The 26,975-nt window shown below is 43.4% G+C and overlaps 1 protein-coding gene across 1 annotated transcript in view; it reads right to left on the reverse strand.

Annotated features, from left to right (window-relative positions):
• Positions 1-1,115: 1,115 nt before the first annotated feature.
• The window catches only part of tenm4 (teneurin transmembrane protein 4), a gene marked incomplete at its 5' end in the record, with an annotated part of 264,411 nt that continues 238,551 nt past the window's right edge, over positions 1,116-26,975 (reverse strand). The window contains 7 exon segments of the mRNA XM_029716129.1: positions 1,116-1,393; positions 5,689-5,984; positions 8,156-8,430; positions 9,538-9,828; positions 11,359-11,737; positions 12,556-12,929; positions 17,309-17,605. Of these exon segments, the coding sequence (XP_029571989.1) occupies positions 1,116-1,393; positions 5,689-5,984; positions 8,156-8,430; positions 9,538-9,828; positions 11,359-11,737; positions 12,556-12,929; positions 17,309-17,605 (2,190 nt within the window).

A 26,975-nucleotide genomic window follows, 5' to 3' on the forward strand; every position in this document is an offset into this window, starting at 1 on the left:
GTGATGTAAGGATGAAACCTGTATAAAAAGTGTGAGCCAAGGCTGGAAAGGCTGTTACTTCATGAACCAGGTCGGCTTGTTACTTTGTAAGAAAGTCTAATTGAACTCACAGGCTCCGGTATCTGAGAAATATTATTGACTGAATATTTCAACGACAATTGATGGCTGGATGGAGGGATGGAGGGATGGCTGGTTGGAGGGATGGCTGGAGGGATGGATTGATGGCTGGATGGAGGGATGGATGGATTGATGGCTGGATGGAGGGATGGAGGGATGGCTGGTTGGAGGGATGGCTGGAGGGATGGATTGATGGCTGGATGGAGGGATGGATGGAGGGATGGATTGTTGGCTGGATGGAGGGATGGATGAATGGATTGATGGCTGGATGGAGGGATGGATGGATGGATTGATGGCTGGATGGAGGGATGGATGGATGGATTGATGGCTGGATGGAGGGATGGATGGATGGATGGATTGATGGCTGGATGGAGGGATGGATGGATGGATTGATGGAGGGAGGGATGAATAGATTGTTGGAGGGATGGATGGAGGGATGGATTGATGGCTGGATGGAGGGAGGGATGAATGGATTGATGGATGGATGGATGATTGATGGCTGGATGGAGGGATGGATTGATGGCTGGATTGAGGGATGGATGGATGGATGGATGGATGGAGGGATGGATGGATGGCTGGATGGAGGGATGGATTGATGGCTGGATGGAGGGATGGATTGATGGAGGGATGGATTGATGGCTGGATGGATGGCTGGATGGAGGGATGGATGGATGGAGGGATGGCTGGATGGATGGCTGGATGGAGGGATGGATTGATGGCTGGATGGAGGGATGGATTGATGGAGGGATGGATTGATGGCTGGATGGAGGGATGGCTGGATGGAGGGATGAATTGATGGCTGGTTGGAGGGATGGGTTGATGGAGGGATGAATTGATGGCTGGATGCATGGATGGAGGGATGACTGGATGGATGGCTGGATGGAGGGATGGATTGATGGCTGGATGGATGGCTGGATGGAGGGATGGATTGATGGCTGGATGGAGGGATGGATGGATGGAGGGATGGGTTGACAGACAGAAAGACAGGTGAGTGATTGTCAGGTACAGTAGGGTGTGTTACCTTGGAGCTGAGGATGGATGGATGGATGGATGAAGTGACAGAGATATGAGTGAGGACTGGAGGGATGGATGACTGAGTGTCCAGTACAGTAGGATAGACTGTGATATATTACCTTAGTGCTGTCCCACTCCTGAGCGTTGATCTGTGTTCTGACTAGCTCGTAGGACGGCTCCATGGTGTCAGTAGAGGGTTTACGGTAGCCTGGTATAACGTTGTACAGCTGGAAGCCAAACGTCACCAGCCAACTGTTGACATCTGGGGAAGAGGGATGAGATAAATACATGTCAAACACGTCAAATACACAGTACAGGCTTATCATTATCGTACACACATACCACAATGTATTGCAGACCCTGGAAACACTTTGATCTGAGGAGTCAAATCAAAACCTGCTGCAGAGAATATCTAGTACACACTAGAAGGCTGTCCAAAGATCCACTCCATGCTTACAGTCAGGACACTTGATTGGTCTCAGGCCTTGGACTAGCTAGCTGTCACATCCTGACCATAGAGAGCTCTTGGTTCTCTATGGTGTTGTAGGTCAGGGCGTGACTAGGGGGTGTTCTAGTCGATTCATTTCTATGTTTGGGATTGACTATGGTTCCCAATTAGAGGCAGCTGATTACCGTTGTCTCTAATTGGGGATCATACTTAAGGTGTCCCTGTTCCCACCTGCTTTTGTGGGATATTGTTTGTGTTTGTTGCACCACGTAAGTCACGTTTCGTTGCTTGTTTATTGTTTTGTTGAGAAGTTTTCACGTGATAAAAAGATGTGGAACTCAAATCACGAGCGTGACACTAGCTATGATTAGTGCTTGAATAGCGCTGGAGACATCTTCAGGAGAAGAGACGATATGATGATTCATCTCCTATGGTCTTACAGGTGCAGGACAGCTCACCCAGTTGGGTGGCTGTTATCAACACAGGTCACACCTCTCAGAGAGAGAGCTCGTCATAAACATCATTAAACATTCACCTGGTCTACACAGCTGCTTTATATATAGTAGCTTTTCCAACAAACTGTGTTTTTTTCTTGCATGGCTTAATAAGGTGACAATGGGCTTCAAATCACATCCCCAGAAACAGCTTTAAATCACATCCCCAGAAACAGCTTTAAATCACATTCCAGAAAAGCTTTAAATCACATCCCCAGAAAAAGCTTTAAATCACATTCCAGAAAGAGCTTTAAATCACATTCCAGAAACAGCTTTAAATCACATTCCAGAAAGAGCTTTAAATCACATTCCAGAAAGAGCTTTAGAGCTTTAAATCACATTCCAGAAAGAGCTTTAAATCACATTCCAGAAAGAGCTTTAAATCACATCCCAGAAAGAGCTTTAAATCACATTCCAGAAGAGCTTTAAATCATATTCCATAAACAGCTTTAAATCACATTCCAGAAAGAGCTTTAAATCACATTCCAGAAACCGAAGCAGAGTAGATTTTGAGTCATTTGTTATGTCAACCCCCCCTCCCATAGCTCTATTCGTCATGGGCAGTAGAGTTATTCCCTGGTGGCACTGGGCTCCACGTTAGGCACCTCTTCAAGTTATTCACGGCTGCATTTGTGGCACCTGACAGAGCTGTTTTAAATAAGGATTTTTTTTTTTTGAAGACAATGAAAGGACCCAGGTAATCAGCTGAATGGAATGGAAATGTCAGCGCCATCAATCACAATACAGCCTGAGAAACCTCTCTGGCGAGGGGGGCTCAGTTCCAAATGGAACCCTGTTCACTATATAGTGCACTACTTTTGACCAGTACTTTATGTAGGGTATAAGGTGCCATTTTGGAATGCACATTTTTATGTAAAAGGAAGAAATCACTGTGGTTATATCTAACAGGCTACTTAGCATTCCTCCTTCAGTCTAATGGAGGACCATAGAACTGAACTGAGATCTGTTGAAACGTCTCTAACATGCTCCTTCAGTCTAATGGAGGACCATAGAACTGAACTGAGATCTGTTGAAACGTCTCTAACATGCTCCTTCAGTCTAATGGAGGACCATAGAACTGAACTGAGATCTGTTGAAACGTCTCTAACATGCTCCTTCAGTCTAATGGAGGACCATAGAACTGAACTGAGATCTGTTGAAACGTCTCTAACATGCTCCTTCAGTCTAATGGAGGACCATAGAACTGAACTGAGATCTGTTGAAACGTCTCTAACATGCTCCTTCAGTCTAATGGAGGACCATAGAACTGAACTGAGATTTGTTGAAAGGTCTACTCTGTGATATTGACAGCTCTTTGTCATAATTTAAATGAATGATATATATATATATATATCCATTGCTTCTTGAAGAAGTAGAGTACCTAGCCTAGCCTAGCTCTGTCTAGTAGCAGCCTGGGTACCACAGACAGCAGCAGTGTGCTGATCTTGGACCAGTTTAGTCAGCCAAGTAATGGCCCATATTCACAGTGTCTCAAAGCAGTGTGCTGATCCTGGACCAGTTTAGTCTTTCAGATCATAATGAAACAATAATGGAATGAACAGGGAGGACCTCCAACTCTGACAAGCTTTATCAATACGGGCCAATGTCCTTACATACAGACAGGCAGTCCAAACAACCCCATCAAAACAGGTGTCTTACTGTAAACCAGAACAGGTGTCTTACTGTAAACCAGAGCAGATGTCTTACTGTAGACCAGAACATTTGTCTTACTGTAAACCAGAACAGTTGTCTTACTGTAAACCAGAACAGTTTTCTTACTGTAAACCAGAACAGTTTTCTTACTGTAAACCAGAACAGTTGTCTTACTGTAGACCAAAACATTTGTCTTACTGTAGACCAGAACAGTTGTCTTACTGCAAACCAGAACATTTGTCTTACTGTAGACCAGAACATTTGTCTTACTGTAAACCAGCACAGTTGTCTTACTGTAAACCAGAATAGTTGTCTTACTGTAAACCAGAACAGTTGTCTTACTGTCGACCAGAACATTTGTCTTACTGTAGACCAGAACAGTTGTCTTACTGTAGACCAGAACAGTTGTCTTACTGTAAACCAGAACATTTGTCTTACTGTAGAGCAGAACATTTGTCTTACTGTAGACCAGAACAGTTGTCTTACTGTAGACCAGAACAGTTTTCTTACTGTAGACCAGAACATTTGTCTTACTGTAGACCAGAACAGGTGTCTTACTGTAGACCAGAAGAGTTGGCTTACTGTAGACCAGAACAATTGTCTTACTGTAGACCAGAACAGTTGTCTTACTGTAGACCAGAACAGTTCTCTTACTGTAAACCAGGACAGTTCTCTTACTGTAGACCAGAACAGTTGTCTTACTGTAGACCAGAACAGTTGTCTTACTGTAGACCAGAACAGTTGTCTTACTGTAGACCAGAACAGTTCTCTTACTGTAAACCATAACAGTTGTCTTACTGTAGACCAGAACAGTTGTCTTACTGTAGACCAGAACAGTTGTCTTACTGTAGACCAGAACAGTTGTCTTACTGTAAACCAGAACATTTGTCTTACTGTAAACCAGAACAGTTGTCTTACTGTAAACCAGAACAGTTGTCTTACTGTAAACCAGAACAGTTCTCTTACTGTAGACCAGAACAGTTGTCTTACTGTAAACCAGAACAGTTGTCTTACTGTAAACCAGAACAGTTGTCTTACTGTAGACAAGAGCAGTTGTCTTACTGTAGACCAGAACATTTGTCATACTGTAAACCAGCACAGTTGTCTTACTGTAGACCAGAGCAGGTGTCTTACTGTAGACCAGAACAGTTCTCTTACTGTAAACCATAACAGTTGTCTTACTGTAGACCAGAACAGTTGTCTTACTGTAGACCAGAAAATTTGTCTTACTGTAGACCAGAACAGTTGTCTTACTGTAAACCAGAACATTTGTCTTACTGTAAACCAGAACAGTTGTCTTACTGTAAACCAGAACATTTGTCTTACTGTAAACCAGAACAGTTCTCTTACTGTAGACCAGAACAGTTGTCTTACTGTAAACCAGAACAGTTGTCTTACTGTAAACCAGAACAGTTCTCTTACTGTAGACCAGAACAGTTGTCTTACTGTAAACCAGAACAGTTGTCTTACTGTAAACCAGAACAGTTCTCTTACTGTAGACCAGAACAGTTGTCTTACTGTAAACCAGAACAGGTGTCTTACTGTAGACCAGAACAGTTGTCTTACTGTAGACCAGAACAGTTGTCTTACTGTAGACCAGAACAGTTGTCTTACTGTAGACCAGAACAGTTGTCTTACTGTAGACCAGAACAGGTGTCTTACTGTAAACCAGAACAGTTCTCTTACTGTAAACCAGCACAGTTGTCTTACTGTAGACCAGAGCAGTTGCAGCATGGTGACTGCTTTCTCTCTCTCATTCTCTCATTCGCCCCCTGTCTGTTTCTCTGCCAATTTATACACAATATAGATTTCTTCTCTCCCTTTTGCTCTCTCTCTCTCTTCTCTCTGTCTCCCTCCCTCCCTCCCTCTCTCCCCCTTCCCTCTCTCCCTCTCTCCCCCCCCTCTCCCCCTCTCCCCCTCTCCCCCCTCTCCCCCTCTCCCTCCCTCCCTCCCCAGACTCACCTGTCATGTAGCACTTGGTCTCCAGGCTGTTGCTGAGAGGGTTGTTGTTCTTGAACATGTACAGGTTGAAAGGGACTATGTTATTAGCGTTCAGCCTGCTCCAAACCTCGTGGTCCGGCGTGGTCCATCGCCCGGCCATGGTGTCATAGTCCCTCCGGCCCATGTGTACCAGGCGACTCAGGGGCTCATACAGACCCCCCTGGTACCCCAGGATGAGATGGAAGCTCGGGTTGGAGTCCAGGTACACCTCCCCGAAAGCAGTGTGGAGGATCTGCTTGATCATCAGGCCAGAGCCACTGAAATAAACAACAACAAAATGAGTCCAAGGGTACGTCCACTATGCCACTCTGTTCTCTATATAGGGTACCACTGTTTCTCCATTCAAAGGATGTTCTTTGAAGAGCAGCAATTATTTTGGATAAATTACGTCACTGTGTAAAACAAGAAACAGAAACACTACTGTACACATTGAGATAAGTAAGGAATCATCTGATATATACAGAACCAGTCAAACGTTTGGACACGCCTACTAAAGTGTTTTTTCTTTATTTTTACTATTTTCTACATTGTAGACTAATAGTGGAAACAACAAATCTATGAAATAACACATATGGAATCATGTAGTAACCAAAAAGTGTTAAACAAATCCTTCAAAGTAGCCACACTTTGCCTTGATGAAAGCTTTGCACACTCTTGGCATTCTCTCAAGAACAGCTCAAATAAGCAAAGAGAAACGACAGTCCATCAATTACTTTAAGACATGAAGGTCAGTCAATCAGGAAAATTTCAAGAACTTTGAACGTTTCTTCAAGTGCAGTCGCAAAAACCGTCAAGCGCTGTGATGAATCTCTCTCATGAGGACTGACACAAGAAAGGAAGACCCAGAGTTTCCTCTGCTGCAGAGGATAAGTTCATTAGAGTTACCAGCATCAGAAATTGCAGCCCAAATAAATGCTTCACAGAGTTCAAGTAACAGACATCTCAACATCAACTGTTCAGAGGAGACTGCGTGAATCAGGCCTTCATGGTCGAAATGCTGCAAAGAAACCACTACTAAAGGACACCAATAAGTAGAGACTTGCTTGGGCCAAGAAACACGAACAATGGACATTAGACCGGTGCAAATCTGTCCTTTGGTCTGATGTTCCAACCGCTGTGTCTTTGTGAGACGCAGAGTAGGTAAATGGATGATCTCCGCATGTGTGGTTCCCACCGTGAAGCATGGAGGAGGAGGTGTGATGGTGCTTTGCTGGTGGCACTGTCAGTGATTTATTTAGAATTCAAGGCACACTTAACCAGCATGGCTCCCACATCATTCTGCAGCGATACGCCATCCCATCTTTTTTATTTTATTTTATTTTACCTTTATTTAACCAGGTAGGCAAGTTGAGAACAAGTTCTCATTTACAATTGCGACCTGGCCAAGATAAAGCAAAGCAGTTCGACACATACAACAACAATCTGGTTTACACTTAGTGGGACTATCATTTTCAACAGGACAATGACCCAACACACCTCCAGGTTGTTTAAGGGCTATTTGACCAAGAAGGAGAGTGATGGAGTGCTGCCAAGAAGGAGAGTGATGGAGTGCTGCATCAGATGACCTGGCCTCCACAATCACCCGACCTCAACCCAACTGAGATGGTTTGGGATGAGTTTTATAATTTTTTTAATTTTTTATTTAACCCTCATTTAACCAGGTAAGTTGACTGAGAACACATTCTCATTTACAGCAACGACCTGGGGAATAGTTACAGGGGAGAGGAGGGGGGATGAATGAGCCAATTGTAAGCTGGGGATTATTAGGTGGCCGTGATGGTATGAGGGACAGATTGGGAATTTATCCAGGACAACAGGGTTAACACCCCTACTCTTACGATAAGTGCCATGGGATCTTTAGTGACCACAGAGGGTCAGGACACCCATTTAACGTCCTATCCGAAAGACGGTGGACCGCAGAGTGAAGGACAAGCAGCCAACAAGTGCTCAGCATATGTGGAAACACCTTCAAGATTATTGGAAAGGCATTCCAGGTGAAGCTGGTCGAGAGAATGTCAAGAGTGCGCAAAGCTGTCATCAAGGCAAAGGGTGGCTACTTCGAAGAATGTAAAATATAAGATATATTTTGATTTGTTTAACACTTTTTTGGTTACTACATGATTCCATATGTGTTATTTCATAGTTTGTGATGTCTCCACTAGTATTCTACAATGTAGAAAACAGTAAAAATAAAGTTTGTGGAAACTTTTGACTGGTACGGTGTATATATATATATATATATATATATATATACACACACATATTTTTATACTTTATTTGTACGTTTTCAAGTTTGAGAAAATAGAGACATTGACATTAATACAACAGAGATAAAACAATTTTAGTCTTCTATTGAGTCAAAAGTTAACTTATTCTCCCATTGACATCATTACTAAGTTAAGATTTGCCCCCCGTCCCCCATAATCACCTGAAGACGGCCTGTGGCGTGCCGATTGTATCACACGCTACATAAAACTCATCCCCACTACTGAGCTCCATGGAGAACAGGTGTCCCTGCAGGTCGTAGTACAGGGAAGAGATCTCTGAGCTGGTGTGGTTGTACATGTGAGTGACCCGGGTGGGACTGGACAGGTCAGCATAGAAGAACTGGAGGTGGTGACCCAGACTGGACCTGGATGAGACCCTCCGACCCAGACCATCGTACCGGTAGCGGATACTCCAGCCGCTCACACGGTTGTAGACCTTGACAAGAAACATATCAATCAATAAAACAAGAAATAATAGTTACTATATTTGATGAACACCTTTTATACCACACTTGAGGACACCTTACGTTAAAAGATTTACCTTAAAAGATTTACCTTACGTTAAAAGTTCTACCTTTTACCTTACGCTAAAAAGATTACCTTACGTTAAAAAGATTCACCTTACGTTAAAAGATTTACCTTACGTTAAAAGTACATTAAAATCAAAGTGTGAATAAAAGGAATCAGAAGACCATAGGGAGCACAACAGATCACACAGATCATCAGCTAGCAGGAACATATTCAAGGACAGAGCATCAGCTAGCTGGAACATATTCAAGGATAGATCATCAGCTAGCAGGAACATATTCAGGGATAGAGCATCAGCTAGCAGGAACATATTCAAGGATAGAGCATCAGCTAGCAGGAACATATTCAAGGATAGAGCATCAGCTAGCAGGAACATATTCAAGGATAGAGCATCAGCTAGCTGGAACATATTCAAGGATAGATCATCAGCTAGCAGGAACATATTCAGGGATAGAGCATCAGCTAGCAGGAACATATTCAGGGATAGAGCATCAGCTAGCAGGAACATATTCAGGGATAGATCATCAGCTAGCAGGAACATATTCAAGGATAGATTATCAGCTAGCAGGAACATATTCAGGGATAGAGCATCAGCTGGTAGGAATATATTCAAGGATAGAGCATCAGCTGGCAGGAACATATTCAGGGATAGATCATCAGCTAGCAGGAACATATTCAAGGATAGAGCATCAGCTAGCAGGAACATATTCAAGGATAGAGCATCAGCTAGCAGGAACATATTCAAGGACAGAGCATCGGCTAGCAGGAACATATTCAATGATAGAGCATCAGCTAGCAGGAACATATTCAAGGATAGAGCATCAGCTAGCTGGAACATATTCAAGGATAGAGCATCAGCTAGCAGGAACACGTTCAAGGATAGAGCATCAGCTGGAAGGAACATATTCAAGGACAGAGCATCGGCTAGCAGGAAGAGTTTTGAGCTGTTTTGGAAAGTGTCCTCTGTGTCATTATATAAAGGATCAATTGTGTTGGAGTGTTGTAGCTATCTTACCTTAACCAGGAGTCCAGGCGAGCTGTACTCAAAGAATTCATTCCCTCTCTGCTTCAGAAAGCCGTCCTCGTCCATGCGGTACTGAACGTCTCCCAGCCTGGTGATGCGGTCTCGGAGGTCGTAACGTAGCGGCGTGAGGCGGGCGCTGTTCCCGGGGCTCAGCAGGTGAAGGTTACCGTTCAGGTCGTAGCTGTAACGCCACAGTGGCTTGTCGTTGATGGACACTACTTGGAGCTGCCCATCAGCATCATATTCATAGGTATACCGAGTGGTGTTGGCATACGGACCCACCTTAGAGAAACAAAACATGAATCGGTCAATCAATCAATCAATCAATCAGTGTACAGACCCACCTTAGAAATCCTAACTTAATCAATCAATCAAATCAATCAATCAATAAGGCCAGAGAGGGTGTGGTGTACAGCCAATATACCACAGCTAAGGGCTGTTCTTAGGCACGACACAACACAGAGTGCCAGGACACAGCCCTTAGCCCATGGTATATTGGCCATATACCCTAAGGTGCCTTATTGCTATTATAACCTGGCTACCAACGTAATGAGCAGTATGGTATTTTCATTGATTTTATTTTAATTTATTTTCAATGACATTTCAATTAACTGCCTTGTTCAGGGGCAGAACGACAGATTTGTACCTTGTCAGCTCAGGGATTTGAACTTACAACCTTTTGGTTACTAGTCCAACGCTCTAACCACTAGGCTACCCTGCCGCCCATATGGTCTTATACACCACAGATTTCAGCCAATCAGAATTCAGGGCTCGAACCACCCGGTTTATTGAAATGAGTCCGGTAAGATAAACCCATCTCAGAACACTTAGAATATAGAACACATTTGGCGGCAGGTAGCCTAGCGTTTAACCAAAAGGTTGCTTGTTCGTTTTACCGAGCAAACTAGTTGAAAAAATGTGCTCTTGAGCAAGGCTAAATGACTCCCTACTGTAGTGGATCAGAGAGTCTGCTAAATGACTCACTACTGTAGTGGCTCTGGATCAGAGAGTCTGTTAAATGACTCACTACTGTAAGTGTCTCTGGATCAGAGAGTCTGCTAAATGACTCACTACTGTAGTGGCTCTGGATCAGAGAGTCTGCTAAATGACTCACTACTGTAGTGGCTCTGGATCAGAGAGTCTGTTAAATGACTCACTACTGTAGTGGCTCTAGATCAGAGAGTCTGCTAAATGACTCACTACTGTAGTGGCTCTGGATCAGAGAGTCTGCTAAATGACTCACTACTGTAGTGGCTCTGGATCAGAGAGTCTGTTAAATGAATCACTACTGTAGTGGCTCTGGATCAGAGAGTCTGCTAAATGACTCACTACTGTAGTGGCTCTGGATCAGAGAGTCTGCTAAATGACTCACTACTGTAGTGGCTCTGGATCAGAGAGTCTGTTAAATGACTCACTACTGTAGTGGCTCTGGATAAGAGAGTCTGCTAAATGACTCACTACTGTAGTGGCTCTGGATCAGAGAGTCTGCTAAATGACTCACTACTGTAGTGGCTCTGGATCAGAGAGTCTGTTAAATGACTCACTACTGTAGTGTCTCTGGATCAGAGAGTCTGATAAATGACTCACTACTGTAGTGGCTCTGGATCAGAGAGTCTGCTAAATGACTCACATGTAAACTGTTTGAACTGTGTTCTGATAACAAATAAAGAAAAAAATGTGCTGTTATATATTTCAAATGTGTCTATTTCTACTGTCTACGTGTCTGTTTTATCCTGTTAGTGTCTCTTGGGAGATGACTTAAAAGACATCCTGACAAAACAACGCAGTTAGAAAGAGGTTCACCAGACGAACCTTGAGTTCCTTGGCGACCACGCGTCCCATGTTATCATACTGGACCATCATCCAGTACATGAGCGACCTGAAGATCTCATACTGGACCTCCTTGACGCGGCCGTAGGCGTCGAAGTGTTTGGTGTGTGTCATCACGGCCGTGGTGATTATCTGGTTGATGTCGTAGTAGATGACCCCGAACTTCCCAAACTGCTCCGTCTTCCCCGACACGTCGTCGTAGCGATACAGGTCGATGGGGAGAGGCGTCTCGTTGATTACCGCTTGCATGCTGGTGACCCGGAAGCTGTTGTCGTAGACGTAGTCGAAGCGCGCGTTGACCATCCCCTCTTCGCTGAACCTAAAGATCTGCCTGTCGATGAGTGGGCCGATCTGACGGTACCTGTAGTGTAGTGGATATTACTGTCAGTCCAGTCCATGTTTTTATTATGTTACTGACTGATACAGTCACTAACCTAATCCTAACCCAACCCTAACCTAATCCTAACCCTAACCTAACCCTAACCCTAACCTAACCCTAACTCAACCCTAACCTAACCCTAACCCTAATCCTAAACCTAACCTAATCCTAACCCAACCCTAACCTAATCCTAACCCTAATCCTAAACCTAACCTAATCCTAACCCAACCCTAACCTAATCCTAACCCTAATCCTAAACCTAACCTAATCCTAACCCAACCCTAACCTAATCCTAACCTAATCCTAACCTAATCCTAACCCAACCCTAACCTAATCCTAACCCTAACCTAATACTAACCTAATCCTAACCCAACCCTAACCTAATCCTAACCCTAACCTAATCCTAACCCTAACATAATCCTAACCCTAACCTAACCCTAACCCAACCCTAACCTAACCCAATCCTAACCTAATCCCAACCCTAACCTAATCCCAACCCTAACCTAATCCTAACCCAACCCTAACCTAATCCTAACCCATCCCTAACCTAATCCTAACCCAACCCTAACCTAATCCTAACCCAACCTTAACCCTAATCCTAATCTAATCCTAATCTAATCCTAACCTAATCCTAATCCTAACACAACTTTAACCTAATCCTAACCCAACCCTAAACTAATCCTAACCTAATCCTAACCCAACCTTAACTCTAACCTAATCCTAACCTAATCCTAACCCAACTCTAACCTAATCCTAACCTAATCCTAACCCCCCAGAATACAACAGTAAAGTTCCAGTACCTTATAGTACAGGTGATTCCTTCACTCTGCAGGTTGACCACCTTCAGCATCCCCGCTGCCTCATCGTAGGTGAACGCGATGCGTGTCGTATCGTAGAGGATCTCCAGTAGCTTGGCCAGCTTGCCGTACTTATAGGTCACCCTGCGCCCCGTGCCCAGGTAGCTGGTCTGCATCAGCTGGCCGTCTTCACTGTAGTCCTGCAGTACCGACGCGTTCCCCTCCGAGGGGCGGTACGTGTTCCTGTAGTAACCGACGGAGCGGGTGGTCTCCAGGGTGACGCGGGCCACGTTGGGCATGGTCACAGAGGAGAGGCGGTCGTTCTTGTCGAACTCAAAGATGTACTGACGCTGACTGTGGAGGAGCAGTACCATGGACTGAGGAGTAGAGAGGAAAAGTGGTTTACCAATGTCAGCGGCCAAGATTTCACCCTATTCCCTATTTAGTGCACTACATTTGAAGAAGGCCCGTAGGATTGTGCTCTTTAAAAGGCACACTACACAGGGGAGAAGATGTTAGATGTTAGGAACCCTGAGAGGTAAATTGACAAAGTCATTTTATTCTGGGTTATTTTCTATGTTTCCTTTTAAGCCCTTTCCTGAGTACATATAGACAGTACCTGCACTGACTAGGCATACTGTCTCCATACATTACCTAGGCCGCTAGAGAAATGCACAAGAGGCTCAGCCTGGTATGAAAGGACATACAAATGTCAAACGCAACAAAAAATAAAAACAACCAGACTATACCGATGTATTTTATGCATTTAAGTCAGGAGCCAAGCTGTGAGATTCAACAACAGTTTTTATGGCTTCAATCGGGTAAGAAAGTATTGGGTTGGCAAATAATTAAATCACAGTGCAGTCTGTTGTCACAGCGGGCTATCATTCCAGCTCTGAATCAGACACTTAAGAGCTGCTAAACTGACTTCAGGAACACTAATGGGTCGGCCATTTTGTTAAATTAAACGGTAAAACCTGAGAACAGCAGCCGCGCAGTACGTTGTTCTTTCTGTCTCCCCAAACATCCCGACTTTAATTAACAATGTGAAAGTGACATTTCGTTCCTTTCTGCTCATCAGTCTATTGTAGGGGCAACGGCCCTGTCAAGCTGTCTGCACTAACAATCTATAATGGATGTATACACTGCTAGAGAGAGACAGAGAGACAGAGAGAGAGACAGAGACAGAGAGAGACAGAGAGAGACAGAGAGACAGAGAGAGAGACAGAGACAGAGAGAGACAGAGACAGAGAGAAAGAGACAGACAGAGAGACAGAGAGAGACAGAGGGAAAACAGAGAGACAGAGAGACAGAGAGAGAGACAGAGAGAGAAAGAGACAGACAGAGAGACAGAGAGAGACAGAGAGAAACAGAGAGAGACATAGAGACAGTCCTTAATTACAGCTCTCTACACATGTCTCAGACAGAGAGAGGCCAGATAACGCAGCACAAAGCTAAGAGTACAGTAGACAGGAGAATTTAAAAGGAAACTTTGAACTAGAAATATTAACTCTGCTTTTAAGGGCCTCTTGCTGCTACATGCCACTGAAATATCAATCACGTTTTCTATTACATAGCCAGCCTGTATGTCTTTGATATTGTTTATCTGTAGTATAGCAGGCGATCTCCATTAGTTCCAAACCCTCAGTACACCGTGTACCTACTGCACACTGTGAATGTACCATAGGTCTATATCATGAGTTTTCATTGTATTTTATGTGGAGAGTTTATATAATTGTGTTTCCTATTCTCTGAGGATCTCTTCTTATTATCCCCTAATTAAATATGTATTGAAATGTTCTGCTTCACTTGGCCTTCAAAGGAATATGTGAAGTATGCAAAGCCCTCAGAAAGTATTCACACCCCTTGACTTTTCCCAAATGTAGTTGTTTTATAGCCTGAATTTACAAATGTATTAATACATTGAGATTTTGTGTCACTGCCTGAACACAATACTCCATAATGTCAAAGTGGAGTTATGTTTTTAGATCTTTTTTTTTTCTTTTTCCAAATGTATTAAAAATGAAAAGATGAAAATGTCTTGAGTCAATAAGTATTCAACTCCTTTGTTATGGCAATCAGTTCAGGAGTAAACATGTGATTACCAAGTCACATAGACTCACTCTGTGTGCAATGATAGTGTTTAACATGACTTTTGAATTTATTTTACCAGGCAAGTCAGTTAAGAACAAATTCTTATTTTCAATGACAGCCTACCGGGGAACAGTGGGTTAAACTGCCTTGTTCAGGGGCAGAATGATAGATTTGTACCTTGTCAGCTGGGGGATTTGAACTTGCAACCTTGCGGTTCCTAGTCCAACACTCTAACCACTAGGCTACCTGCCTCCTCTAACCACTAGGCTACATGCCTCCTCTAACCACTAGGCTACCTGCCTCCTCTAACCACTAGGCTACCTGCCTCCTCTAACCACTAGGCTACCCGCCTCCTCTAACCACTAGGCTACCCGCCTCCTCTAACCACTAGGCTACCCGCCTCCTCTAACCACTAGGCTACCCGCCTCCTCTAACCACTAGGCTACCTGCCTCCTCTAACCACTAGGCTACCCGCCTCCTCTAACCACTAGGCTACCTGCCTCCTCTAACCACTAGGCTACCTGCCTCCTCTAACCACTAGGCTACCTGCCTCCTCTAACCACTAGGCTACCTGCCCCCTCTAACCACTAGGCTACCTGCCTCCTCTAACCACCAGGCTACCTGCCTCCTCTAACCACTAGGCTACCTGCCTCCTCTAACCACTAGGCTACCTGCCTCCTCTAACCACTAGGCTACCTCCTCTAACCACTAGGCTACCTGCCCCCTCTAACCACTGGGCTACCTGCCTCCTCTAACCACTAGGCTACCTGCCTCCTCTAACCACTAGGCTACGCTGCCTCCTCTAACCACTAGGCTACCTGCCTCCTCTAACCACTAGACTACCTGCCTCCTCTAACCACTAGGCTACCTGCCTCCTCTAACCACTAGACTACCTGCCTCCTCTAACCACTAGGCTACCTGCCTCCTCTAACCACTAGACTACCTGCCTCCTCTAACCACTAGGCTACCTCCTCTAACCACTAGGCTACCTGCCTCCTCTAACCACTAGACTACCTGCCTCCTCTAACCACTAGGCTACCTCCTCTAACCACTAGGCTACCTGCCTCCTCTAACCACTAGGCTACCTGCCTCCTCTAACCACTAGGCTACCTGCCTCCTCTAACCACTAGGCTACCTGCCTCCTCTAACCATCAGGCTACCTGCCTCCTCTAACCACTAGGCCACCTGCCTCCTCTAACCACTAGACTACCTGCCTCCTCTAACCACTAGGCTACCTGCCTCCTCTAACCACTAGGCTACCTGCCTCCTCTAACCACTAGGCTACCTGCCTCCTCTAACCACTAGGCTACCTGCCTCCTCTAACCACTAGACTACCTGCCTCCTCTAACCACTAGGCTACCTGCCTCCTCTAACCACTAGACTACCTGCCTCCTCTAACCACTAGGCTACCTGCCTCCTCTAACCACTAGGCTACCTGCCACCCCATGACTGACTGCCTCATCTCTGTACCCCACACATACAATTATCTGTAAGTTCCCTCAGTTGAGCAGTGAATTTCAAACACAGATTCAACCAAAAAGACCAGGGGAGTTTTCCAATGACTTGGACATTGGTCACTTTAAAACAGTTATAGAGTTTAATGGCTGTGATAGGAGAAAGCTGAGGATGGATCAACATCATTATAGTTACTCCACAATACTAACCTAAACGACAGAGTGAAAAGAAGGTAAGCATACCCATAACATGATGCAGCCACCACCATGCTTGAAAATATGAAGAGTGGTACTCAGTGATGTGTTATTTTGGATTGGTCCCAAACATAACGCTTTGTATTCAGGATATAACGTTAATTTCTTTGCCACATTTTTTGCAGTTTTACTTTAGTGCCTTGTTGCAAACAGAATGCACGTTTTGGAATTTTTGTGTTTTGTGCAGCTTGTCATCAGCAAGGACTAGGGAGTTTTTAAAGATACAAATAAATGGAATAGAGCTAAGCACTGGCATAATCCTAGAGGGAAAAAACGGTTCAGTCTGCTTTCCAACAGACACCGGGATACAAATTCACCTTTCAGCAGGACTATAACCTACAACACAAGGCCAAATCTACACTGTAGGTGCTTACCAAGAAGACAGTGAATGTTCCTGAGTGGCCTAATTAGAGTTTTGATTTAAATCAGCTTGAAAATCTATGGCAACAGTTGATCTGTTTATCCCCAACATCTTGACAGAGCTTGAATAATTGTTTTAAGAATATTGCAAATATTGTACAATCCAGGTTTGCAAAGCTCACAGCTGTAATTTTGAAAGACTCACAGCTGTAATCTTGAAAGACTCACAGCTGTAATCTTGAAAGACTCACAGCTGTAATCTTGAAAGACTCACAGCTGTAATCACTGCCAGCGGTGATTCCAACAAGTATTGACTCAGGGGTGTGAATAATGATGTAAATGAAATATTTCTGTATTTCATTTTCAATAAATTTGCAAACAAAAAATGTTTTCACTTTGTCATTATGAGGTATTGTGAGTAGATGGGTGATAAAAAATATATTGAATACATTTTGAATTCAGACACAACATAATATGGAATACTTCAAGCGATAGGAATATTTTCTGAAGGCCCTGCATTTAGTATGTGTATATATATATATATATATATATATATATATATATATATATAGTACACTAGTGGTGTTTTTTACCTTCTCCAGGTAAGTGTAGGTCCATGACTTCCCGTCGGCAAAGATCTGCGACGTGATTCGCCCATTCTGGTTGTACTCCATGCGTACAGACATGGTTCCCCGCTGGATGCCAGCCACGTGTCCGCCCGGGGAGTATGTGACGTTGACCCCATTGAGGCGGCTGCTGGGGGCCCAGAGCGTCGGGCGTCCGGCGTGGTCGTAGTGGATCCTTAACGTGAACTTCCTGTGGTCGTCATAAACCTTCTCTGTACGTGTGATACGGTCAAAGTCCAGGGAGAGGAGGTTCCTGTTGTGGACCTAGGGGAGAGAAGAGGAGAGAAGGTCAAAGTTCAGGAAGAGGAGGTCCCTGTTGTGGACCTAGGGGAGAGAAGAGGAGAGAAGGTCAAAGTTCAGGGAGAGGAGGTTCCTGTTGTGGACCTAGGGGAGAGGAGAGAAGGTCAAAGTTCAGGAAGAGGAGGTCCCTGTTGTGGAGCTGGGAGAGAGGAGAGAAGGTCAAAGTTGAGGGAGAGGAGGTTCCTGTTGTGGACCTAGGGGAGAGGAGAGAAGGTCAAAGTTCAGGAAGAGGAGGTCCCTATTGTGGAGCTGGTAGAGAGGAGAGAAGGTCAAAGTTCAGGAAGAGGAGGTTCATGTTGTGGACCTAGGGGAGAGGAGAGAAGGTCAAAGTTCAGGGAGAGGCGGTCCCTGTTGTGGACCTAGGGGAGAGGAGAGAAGGTCAAAGTTCAGGGAGAGGAGGTCCCTGTTGTGGAGTTGGGGTAGAGGAGAGAAGGTCAAAGTTCAGGAAGAGGAGGATCCTGTTGTGGAGCTGGGGGAGAGAAGGGGAGAGAAGGTCAAAGTTGAGGGAGAGGAGGTCCCTGTTGTGGACCTAGGGGAGAGGAGAGAAGGTCAGTTCATTTGGTAAGACTTTACATTTGACATTTTTATCCAGAGCTACTTACAATCAGTGTATTCAAAAAGTTAAGTAGGAAAAACAACCACACTTCAGTTATTGCAAGTAAACTTTTCTACTTAAAGCTTGCAGTTATAACGCATTATGATGTGATATTACAGTGCATTGTAATATAATAATATATATATTAATATAACAATATGTATAATAATATAATAATATATATATAATAATAATAATATAAATAATAATTTTAATAATATATATAATAATATAATATATAATATAATAATATATAATATAATAATATATAATATAATAATATATAATAATAATAATATATAATAATAATAATATATAATAATATAATATATAATATAATAATATATAATATAATAATATATAATATGTAATATAATAATATATAATAATAATAATATACATAATAATATAATATATAATATAATAATATATAATATAATAATATATAATAATATAATAATATATATATAATAATAATAATATATATAATAATATAAATAATCATTTTAATAATATATATAATAATATAATAATAAAATAATATGATAATATATAATATAATAATAATATATAATATAATAATATATAATATAATAATATATAATATAATAATAATATATAATATAATAATATATAATATAATAATAATATATAATATAATAATATATAATATAATAATATATATATAATAATAATATATAATATAATAATATATAATATAATAATATATAATATAATAAGTATATAGATAATATATAATATATTGATAATATATAATATAATATATAATATAATAATAATATATAATATAATAAGATATTATAATAATAATATATATATATAATAATAATATATAATATAATAATATATATATAATATAATAATAATATAATAATATTAATAATCATTTTAATAATATATATAATAATATAATAATAAAATAATATGATAATATATAATATAATAATAATATATAATATAATATAATAATATAATAATATATATAATAATATAATAATATAATAATATATAATATAATAATATAATAATATATATAATAATATAATAATATAATAATAATATAATAATATATATAATAATATAATAATATATATATAATATATATAATAATATAATAATATACTAATATATAATATAATAATATAATAATATATATAATAATATAATAATATAACAATATATATAATAATATAATAATATATATATAATATTTATAATAATATAATAATATAAATAATCATTTTAATAATATATATAATAATATAATAATAAAATAATATAATAATAAAAATAATATATAATATAATATATATAATAAAAATAATATATATAATAATATAATATATATAATATAATATGTCATATCGGTTGTGCAGTAAGGAAGTAGACTTGGCATGTCTTAGCCGGAACATCTCATTGCCGGAACATCACCTCAGGGCGTTAACCCTCCTGGACAGGACTGTAGTCTACCTCCTGTTTCTGTAGTGAACCAGTACACCTCCTGGACAGGGCTGTAGTCTACCTCCTGTTTCTGTAGTGAACCAGTACACCTCCTGGACAGGGCTGTAGTCTACCTCCTGTTTCTGTAGTGAACCAGTACACCTCCTGGACAGGGCTGTAGTCTACCTCCTGTTTCTGTAGTGAACCAGTACACCTCCTGGACAGGGCTGTAGTGTACCTCCTGTTTCTGTAGTGAACCAGTACACATCCTGGACAGGACTGTAGTCTACCTCCTGTTTCTGTAGTGAACCAGTACACCTCCTGGACAGGGCTGTAGTGTACCCCCTGTTTCTGTAGTGAACCAGTACACCTCCTGGACAGGGCTGTAGTCTACCTCCTGTTTCTGTAGTGAACCAGTACACCTCCTGGACAGGGCTGTAGTCTACCTCCTGTTTCTGTAGTGAATCAGTACACCTCCTGGACAGGGCTGTAGTCTACCTCCTGTTTCTGTAGTGAATCAGTACACCTCCTGGACAGGGCTGTAGTGTACCGCAGGGCGTTAACCCTAATCTATCACCTTAATGCTAAACGCCAAGCGGAGACGCATCAGGTCACAGTCTTTGGTTTGACTCGACTGGAGATCGAACTCCTAAACTGTCAATCTCAGGGCGTACACTAACCACACAACCACTGAGTTGATTTATTAGTTCTGCAGTACAGACAAAATAATCAATAAGCATACTAAAATACAGACATTAAATCTCATTCATTTAACAACAAAACACAGACCTGTGTCAAGATTTATATATATATATATATATAAAAATAAAAAACAGAATTGCAAAAGGAGAAAGGAGAGTCCCAGCCAGCCAGTTCAGGGTTAACTATGCCAACACAGCTGAAGTGGGGGAAAATGGGTTGTGATGAACAGGGGAATAATGTGTTTGGAAGTTAGAGCGATGTGATTGTAAAACCCTTTCTCTTAATGCAATGTGTTTTGAAGTGGAAGAAGTTTTAGAAGAAAACTCAACATAAAATGTGATTATTTTTTAATTACAATTTTCAGCGCAATATCTCAGGAGAACAGGAATCATCGAAGTGATGCAATTATAGGAATTACCATATTTCTTTGTCAAAAAAAATTCAGACGAGAAGCCTTAGTGGGTGATCTGAATATTCAGGGAGGGAAAAAAACAAGATACACTAATCATTAAAAACTCTCTTCTGTGCTTAAAGACCAGCCATAGATGATTCCCATGTTACTGAGTCTCTCCTTTAAACGATTCCCATGTTACTGAGTCTAGTCAGTTCTTTAAACGATTCCCATGTTACTGAGTCACTTCTTTAAACGATTCCCATGTTACTGAGTCTAGTCACTTCTTTAAACGATTCCCATGTTACTGAGTCACTTCTTTAAATGATTCCCATGTTACTGAGTCACTTCTTTAAACGATTCCCATGTTACTGAGTCACTTCTTTAAATGATTCCCATGTTACTGAGTCTCTCCTTTAAACGATTCCCATGTTACTGAGTCACTTCTTTAAATGATTCCCATGTTACTGAGTCACTCCTTTAAACGATTCCCATGTTACTGAGTCACTTCTTTAAATGATTCCCATGTTACTGAGTCTCTCCTTTAAACGATTCCCATGTTACTGAGTCACTTCTTTAAATGATTCCCATGTTACTGAGTCACTTCTTTAAACGATTCCCATGTTACTGAGTCTAGTCACTTCTTTAAACGATTCCCATGTTACTGAGTCTAGTCAGTTCTTTAAATGATTTGCATGTTACTGAGTCTCTCCTTTAAACGATTCCCATGTTACTGAGTCACTTCTTTAAACGATTCCCATGTTACTGAGTCTAGTCAGTTCTTTAAACGATTCGCATGTTACTGAGTCTAGTCAGTTCTTTAAACGATTCGCATGTTACTGAGTCTAGTCAGTTCTTTAAATGATTCGCATGTTACTGAGTCTAGTCAGTTCTTTAAACGATTCCCATGTTACTGAGTCTAGTCACTTCTTTAAATGATTCGCTTTCTTTTCATACATGTGACCCGGGGTGTCTGAACAGAGCAGAGAGAGGCAGACACTACTGCCCCCAGCCATCTGGCAGACTGGAGAGAGAACAGCTCTGTATATCACCACTACTGCCCCCAGCCATCTGGCAGACTGGAGAGAGAACAGCTCTGTATATCACCACTACTGCCCCCAGCCATCTGGCAGACTGGAGAGAGAACAGCTCTGTATATCACCACTACTGCCCCCAGCCATCTGGTAGACTGGAGAGAGAACAGCTCTGTATATCACCACTACTGCCCCCAGCCATCTGGCAGACTGGAGAGAGAACAGCTCTGTATATCACCACTACTGCCCCCAGCCATCTGGCAGACTAGAGAGAGAACAGCTCTGTATATCACCACTACTGCCCCCAGCCATCTGGCAGACTGGAGAGAGAACAGCTCTGTATATCACCACTACTGCCCCCAGCCATCTGGCAGACTGGAGAGAGAACAGCTCTGTATATATCACCACTACTGCCCCCAGCCATCTGGCAGACTGGAGAGAGAACAGCTCTGTATATCAACACTTCTGCCCCCAGCCATCTGGCAGACTGGAGAGAGAACAGCTCTGTATATCAACACTACTGCCCCCAGCCATCTGGCAGACTGGAGAGAGAACAGCTCTGTATATATCACCACTACTGCCCCCAGCCATCTGGCAGACTGGAGAGAGAACAGCTCTGTATATCACCACTACTGCCCCCAGCCATCTGGTAGACTGGAGAGAGAACAGCTCTGTATATCACCACTACTGCCCCCAGCCATCTGGCAGACTGGAGAGAGAACAGCTCTGTATATCACCACTACTGCCCCCAGCCATCTGGCAGACTAGAGAGAGAACAGCTCTGTATATCACCACTACTGCCCCCAGCCATCTGGCAGACTGGAGAGAGAACAGCTCTGTATATCACCACTACTGCCCCCAGCCATCTGGCAGACTGGAGAGAGAACAGCTCTGTATATATCACCACTACTGCCCCCAGCCATCTGGCAGACTGGAGAGAGAACAGCTCTGTATATCAACACTTCTGCCCCCAGCCATCTGGCAGACTGGAGAGAGAACAGCTCTGTATATCAACACTACTGCCCCCAGCCATCTGGCAGACTGGAGAGAGAACAGCTCTGTATATCACCACTACTGCCCCCAGCCATCTGGCAGACTGGAGAGAGAACAGCTCTGTATATATCACCACTACTGCCCCCGGCCATCTGGCAGACTGGGGAGAGAACAGCTCTGTATATCAACACTACTGCCCCCAGCCATCTGGCAGACTGGGGAGAGAACAGCTCTGTATATCACCACTACTGCCCCCAGCCATCTGGCAGACTGGGGATCATTTGGTGGAGGAAATGTGTAATCTTTAATTAAACTGCTATCTCGCTTTCTCTCTTTTCTTCATCATGTATTTCAGATACATCTGCATAGTTTCTCTACAGGTACATTGGCACAGAGCTTGGCACAGAGCTTGGCACAGAGCTTGGTACAGAGCTTGGCACAGAGCTTGGCACAGAGCTTGGCACAGAGCTTGGCACAGAGCTTGGTACAGAGCTTGGCACAGAGCTTGGCACAGAGCTTGGCACAGAGCTTGGCACAGAGCTTGGTACAGAGCTTGGCACAGAACTTGGTACAGAGCTTGGCACAGAGCTTGGCACAGAGCTTGGCACAGAGCTTGGCACAGAGCTTGGCACAGTGTTGGCACAGAGCTTGGCACAGTGTTGGCTGGGTTTAAATGAGTGTTAAAACGTCTCTCAAGCTGTTGTTGGCCTGCTTCCAGTGGTGTGGTAGCAGTGTGTGTGTGTGTGTGTGTGTGTGTGTGGTGTGTGTGTGTGTTCTCTTGCGTGTGTGTGGCCATGCGTGAGGAGATGTGTGAGGAGAAGAAGAGAAACCTGTTTGTCTTCCTGTATCACATAACGACCAGAGAAACCTGTCTGTCTTCCTCTCTCACATAACGACCAGAGAAACCTGTCTGTCTTCCTCTCTCACATAACGACCAGAGAAACCTGTCTGTCTTCCTGTATCACATAACGACCAGAGAAACCTGTCTGTCTTCCTGTATCACATAACGACCAGAGAAACCTGTCTGTCTTCCTGTATCACATAACGACCAGAGAAACCTGTCTGTCTTCCTGTGTCACATAACGACCAGAGAAACCTGTCTGTCTTCCTGTATCACATAACGACCAGAGAAACCTGTCTGTCTTCCTCTCTCACATAACGACCAGAGAAACCTGTCTGTCTTCCTGTATCACATAACGACCAGAGAAACCTGTCTGTCTTCCTCTCTCACATAACGACCAGAGAAACCTGTCTGTGGTCTATGAAGGGACCATTACACCCGGAACAGCTAATAGGGCCAACTAATGTCATCAACACCTAATGGGGAGGATTATTTTACACTAGGATTACACCATGTTACACTTACACCATGTTCATGAATAACAGAATTCCCTGCAGGGTTGGAGTAAAAAGGGTTTTCTGAGCTAGAGAATGAGGGGTGGCCAGCCCCACTGATCCTCTCTAGGGGCCCCCTAGTGAAGAGAGAGAGGGTGACCAGCCCCACTGATCCTCTCTAGGGGCCCCCTAGTGAAGAGAGAGAGGGTGGCCAGCCCCCTAGTGAAGAGAGGGAGGGTGGCCAGCCCCCTAGTGAAGAGAGGGAGGGAGGGAGGGAGGGAGGGAGGGAGGGAGGGAGGGAGGGAGGGAGGGAGGGAGGGAGGGAGATTGAGAGGCATTGGTCATACTCTCTCTTATTCTTTCATACGGATGAAGCTGTTCCTTAGCAGAGGCCCAACGGGCTAGAAACATCTCTCTAAGCACACAGACAGACAGACAGACAGACAGACAGACAGACAGACAGACAGACAGACAGACAGACAGACAGACAGACAGACAGACAGACAGACAGACAGACAGACAGACAGACAGACAGACAGACAGACAGACAGACAGACAGACAGACAGACAGACAGACAGACAGACAGACAGACAGACGCTGGGTCTCAGGAGAATAGAAAAAAAACTGAAGGGAAATACTTTCAATTTCACAGAGATTTAAACAGGCAGATATAAAATAATGAATAGAGGGGGGAGGGAGGACAGGGGGAGGGAGGAGGGGGGGAGGGAGGACAGGGGGAGGGAGGACAGGGGGAGGAAGGACAGGGGAGGGAGGAGGGGGGGAGGGAGGACAGGGGGAGGGAGGACAGGGGGAGGGAGGACAGGGGGAGGGAGGACAGGAGGAGGGAGGACAGGGGGAGGGAGGACAGGGGAGGAAGGAGGGGGGAGGGAGGGTGGGGGGAGGGAGGACAGGGGGAGGGAGACAGGAGGAGGGAGGACAGGGGGAGGGAGGAGGGAGGACAGGGGGAGGGAGGAAGACAGGGGGAGGGAGGAGGGGGGAGGAGGACAGGGGGAGGGAGGACAGGGGGAGGGAGGAAGACAGGGGGAGGGAGGAGGACAGGGGGAGGGAGGAGGGAGGACAGGGGGAGGGAGGAGGGAGGAGGGAGGACAGGGGGAGGGAGGAGGGGGGAGGAAGGGAGGAGGGAAGGATGGGAGCAGACACATCTTCCACCAATCAACGCTTCAAAGCCGGAATAGTGAAAGTAGATGCTTTACAAATCAAATATGAACGCAGATTTATACTGTAAAACAACGATCTGGCACTCTGACAAAACTGTAAAATAATCCCTTAATATGTCTCGTATGATTCATCAAAAGTTTGTTTGAAAAGACGACTGGGGTTTGTTTTCTTCCAATAACATCAATTATTCACTATTCTTCGTACGTTAATGAAAACTAATGAATTTCCCAGATGCTGCGTTGCTTCAGAAATGTGCTCTCTATGCCTGTGAGATAGGAACAGTAATCTTATTGACAGTCCCCATCTCTGAACAAACAGGCATCGGTTTGGTTCCCTGTAAAAAAACAACAACAAAATACATACACAGAGCTTGTGTTTACCGTAGCATGGTGAGCTGGTATAGGACATGGTGCTAATACTACAATGCTAACAGACGGATACCGTAGCATGGTGAGCTGGTATAGGACATGGTGCTAATACTACAATGCTAACAGACGGATACCGTAGCATGGTGAGCTGGAATAAATCAAATAAATAAAATTTTATTTGTCATATGCGCCGAATATAACACCTTACAGTGAAAAGCTTACTTACAAGCTCTTAACCAACAATGCAGTTTTAAGGAAATACCTAAAACAAAGTAAGAGATAATAATAACAAATAATTAAAGAGCAGCTGTAAATAGCAATAACGAGGCTATAAACAGGGGGTACCGGTACAGAGTCAATGTGGAGGCTATATACAGGGGGTACCGGTACAGAGTCAATGTGGAGGCTATATACAGGGGGGTACCGGTACAGAGTCAATGTGGAGGCTATATACAGGGGGTACCGGTACAGAGTCAATGTGGAGGCTATATACAGGGGGTACCGGTACAGAGTCAATGTGGAGGCTATATACAGGGGGTACCGGTACAGAGTCCATGTGGAGGCTATATACAGGGGGTACCATTACAGAGTCAATGTGGAGGCTGTATACAGGGGGTACCGGTACAGAGTCAATGTGGAGGCTATATACAGGGGGGTAAGGGCAAAAGAGATTGCATCAACTGTGGATCTATTGGTGCGGTATGGAAATTGGAGTGAGTCTAGGGTTTCTGGGATAATGGTGTTGCTGTGAGCCATGACCAGTCTCTCAAAGCACTTCTTGGCTACAGACATGAGTGCTACGGGTCGGTAGTCATTTAGGCAGGTTACCATAGTGTTCTTGGGCACAGGGACTATGATGGTCTGCTTGAAACATGTTTGTATTACAGATTCGGCTGGAAATGTCAGTGAAGACACTTGCCGGTTGGTCAGCATATGCTCGGAGTACACGTCCTGGTAATCCGTCTGGCCCTACGGCCTTGTGAGCTGATGCTCTCATGCATGTTTCAGTGTTACTTGCCTCGAAGCGAGCATAGAAGTTATTTAGCTCGTCTGGTAGGCTCGTGTCACTGGGCAGCTCTCGGCTGTGCTTCCCTTTTGTAGTCTGTAATAGTTTTCAAGTCCTGCCACATCTGACGAGCGTCGGAGCCGGTGTAGTACGATTCAATCTTAGTCCTGTATTGATGCTTTGCCTGTTTGATGGTTCGTCGGAGGGCTTAGCGGGATTTCTTATAAGCTTCCGGGTTAGAGTCCCGCTCCTTGAAACCGGCAGCTCTA

Source organism: Salmo trutta, chromosome 26 (assembly GCF_901001165.1).
Source record: "Salmo trutta chromosome 26, fSalTru1.1, whole genome shotgun sequence".
In the NCBI taxonomy this organism is placed as follows: domain Eukaryota; kingdom Metazoa; phylum Chordata; class Actinopteri; order Salmoniformes; family Salmonidae; genus Salmo; species Salmo trutta.